Source organism: Sphaeroforma arctica, assembly GCF_001186125.1.
Source record: "Sphaeroforma arctica JP610 unplaced genomic scaffold supercont1.4058, whole genome shotgun sequence".
NCBI lineage: Eukaryota > Ichthyosporea > Ichthyophonida > Sphaeroforma > Sphaeroforma arctica.
In genome coordinates this window covers 1-2,774 of record NW_014036500.1, presented here as the reverse complement: position 1 = coordinate 2,774, position 2,774 = coordinate 1, and the positions used below count along the sequence as shown (strand labels likewise).

Genomic DNA, 2,774 nt, shown 5'->3' with positions numbered 1-2,774 from the left:
GCGTGCATGCATGCTAGACACACACACGTAAACACACATACGTACACACAGCCCCAAATAGATATTATATATATATATATATATATATATATATATATATTTACAACCACAGTACATACATACTCTTGCATCCATCCTAAACACATGCTTCGGACACCGCTATGCAACCACACTTCTGATCCCAGCACACACATACACAGATACACATAGACATAAACATATACATACACATACACACAGACATACTTGGGGTTGGTAACACAGAATATCTTGCATTCGTCAGGGTCTAGACAGTCCTCTCCGGCAATAGCGAAGTACTTTGTCCACTCCCACACATTGCCGGCCTCCAGTTCGGTACGCGTTCTGGGATTGTACATTCTGTGCTGGGTATAGGGGTTTTAATGTTTTGGGCGATAGATTCTGAGCAGAAGGTATGAGACCCATTGAGGTGTGGGTGTGAGTGCCTAATTTGTATGTGACTGTCTGATGTTTGCGTGGGTGTCTGTTTGTTTGGGTGCATATCTGATGGGCGTAGTCGGTTACCGTGTACTTGCACATCATGTGTACGTGCGAAGTTCGAATATACATGTGACTACCTACTTTAGGTTTGGAATATACATGTGACTACCTACTTTAGGTTTGGAATATACATGTGACTACCTACACTAGGTGTGGAATATACATTTGACTACCTACATTATGTTTGGAATATACATGTGACTACCAACATTGGGTTTGGAATATACATTTGACTACCTACATTGGGTTTGGAATATACATGTGACTACCTACACTAGGTGTGGAATATACATTTGACTACCTACATTATGTTTGGAATATACATGTGACTACCTACATTGGGTTTGGAATATACATTCGACTATCTACATTGGGTTTGGAATATATGTGACTACCCACTTTGGGTTTGAATACCTCAAGCGTGTGTGAATACCCCGCGTGTATCAGTCGTACCAAGTGATTGTGTGTGTAAGTACCAAGTGATTGTATGTGTGTGTGTGTTACCAAGTTATTGTATGTATGTGTGTGTGTGTCAGCAGTACCAAGTGATTGTATGTGTAAGTACCAAGTGATTGTATGTGTGTGCGCGTGTATGTATGTGTGTGTTACCAAGTGATTGTATGTGTGTGTGCGTTACCAAGTGATTGTATGTGTGCGTGTGTGTGTGTGATACCAAGTGATTGTATGTGTGCGTGTGTGCGAGTGTTACCAAGTGATTGTATGTGTGCGTGTGTGTGTGTCAGTAGTACCAAGTGATTGTATGTGTGTGCGTGCGTATGCGTGTGTGTGTTACCAAGTGATTGTATGTGTGCGTGTGTGTGCGTGTCCGAGTACCAAGTGATTGTATGTGTGTGCGTGCGTATGCGTGTGTGTATTACCAAGTGATTGTATGTGTGCGTGTGTGTGTGTGTCCGAGTACCAAGTGATTGTATGTGTGTGCGTGCGTATGTGTGTGTGTCAGTAGTACCAAGTGATTGTATGTGTAAGTACCAAGTGATTGTATGTGTGTGTTACCAAGTTATTTCTATGTGTGTGTGTTCCCGTGCAGCCCCTCCAATTAACAAGCTTTTGGTCTCATTCTCCTTAGCAACCGAAGGCATGATATGAGGCTTGCTGCTAAGACATACGCTTGTACGTCTCTACGCTCGGTGTTGGTCTTAGACACCTTAGCCAACCCCAACTCAACATCCATTACTTGCTGAGCCGCCTCATCCACGTTGTCGAACCCTGTGAGGGTAAATGAAGAAGTAAATATAGGTACAAACACGCACCAGCACCAACCATAAACACACTATGAATGAGTATAGGACCAATGATAACCCAATACACACAATGAATTAATTATAGGACCAATACCAATTCAATACGCACTATGAAAAAATTATAAGACCAATACCAACCCAATACATACTATGCTTTAAATTTAGGACCAATACCAACCCAATACACACTAATACCAACCCAATACACACTAACACCAACCCAATATATACTATAAATTAGTTATAGGATCAAAACCAACCCGATACACACTATGAATTAATTAGAAGACCATAGCAACCCACAAACTATGCATCGAATATAGGACCTATACCAACCCAGTACACACTAATACCAACCCAATACACACTATGCATTAATCATAGTACCAATGTGGTCTGTAGACAGACTAATAATATATCACATTATGCACAGTATACAAAAAACCGGCATAGCAATTCTCAGTGATCAGACGGCGGTCTGTAGACAGACGAATAATGCAACGCATTAAATACACTAGCGATTGGATGGACTACGCGACCAATCTCCAGTAGTACGTTACCACGGCTTATGTGATAACTCATCTACAACAATACGTTTCCATTCAAAGGACAGTTTAGGCACCACATACCAGCCAGCTGGAAGATTTTAGCCACGTGTTTAACGTACGCTTTCCGCTTGTCCTCCTCTGTGAGAATTGCAACAAGAAATGAACATGTGTGTTAGAGTGGGTGCGTAATACTGGCAAGGGGATCAGAATAAGCACACATGTGCATACCGACACACACACATACAAACACATATATAAATAGATAAATAGATAAATATATACACATTTACACACACAAGCACACACACACACATACATACATACATACATACATACATATATATATATATATATATATATATATATATATATAATATATAATAATATATATATATATATATATATATATATATATATACTACACACACACACACACTATATAATA

General features: G+C 39.8%; 1 protein-coding gene across 1 annotated transcript; it reads right to left on the bottom strand.

The window, feature by feature from the left end:
• Positions 1-1,576: 1,576 nt before the first annotated feature.
• SARC_14036 (hypothetical protein) lies at positions 1,577-2,467 on the bottom strand (the record flags this gene model as incomplete). The annotated part of the gene is made up of 2 exons (XM_014291834.1): positions 1,577-1,746; positions 2,411-2,467. Coding segments are annotated over 2 exons (227 nt in total), but the record flags the coding sequence as incomplete, so codon positions are not given.
• Between the last annotated feature and the right edge of the window lie 307 nt (positions 2,468-2,774).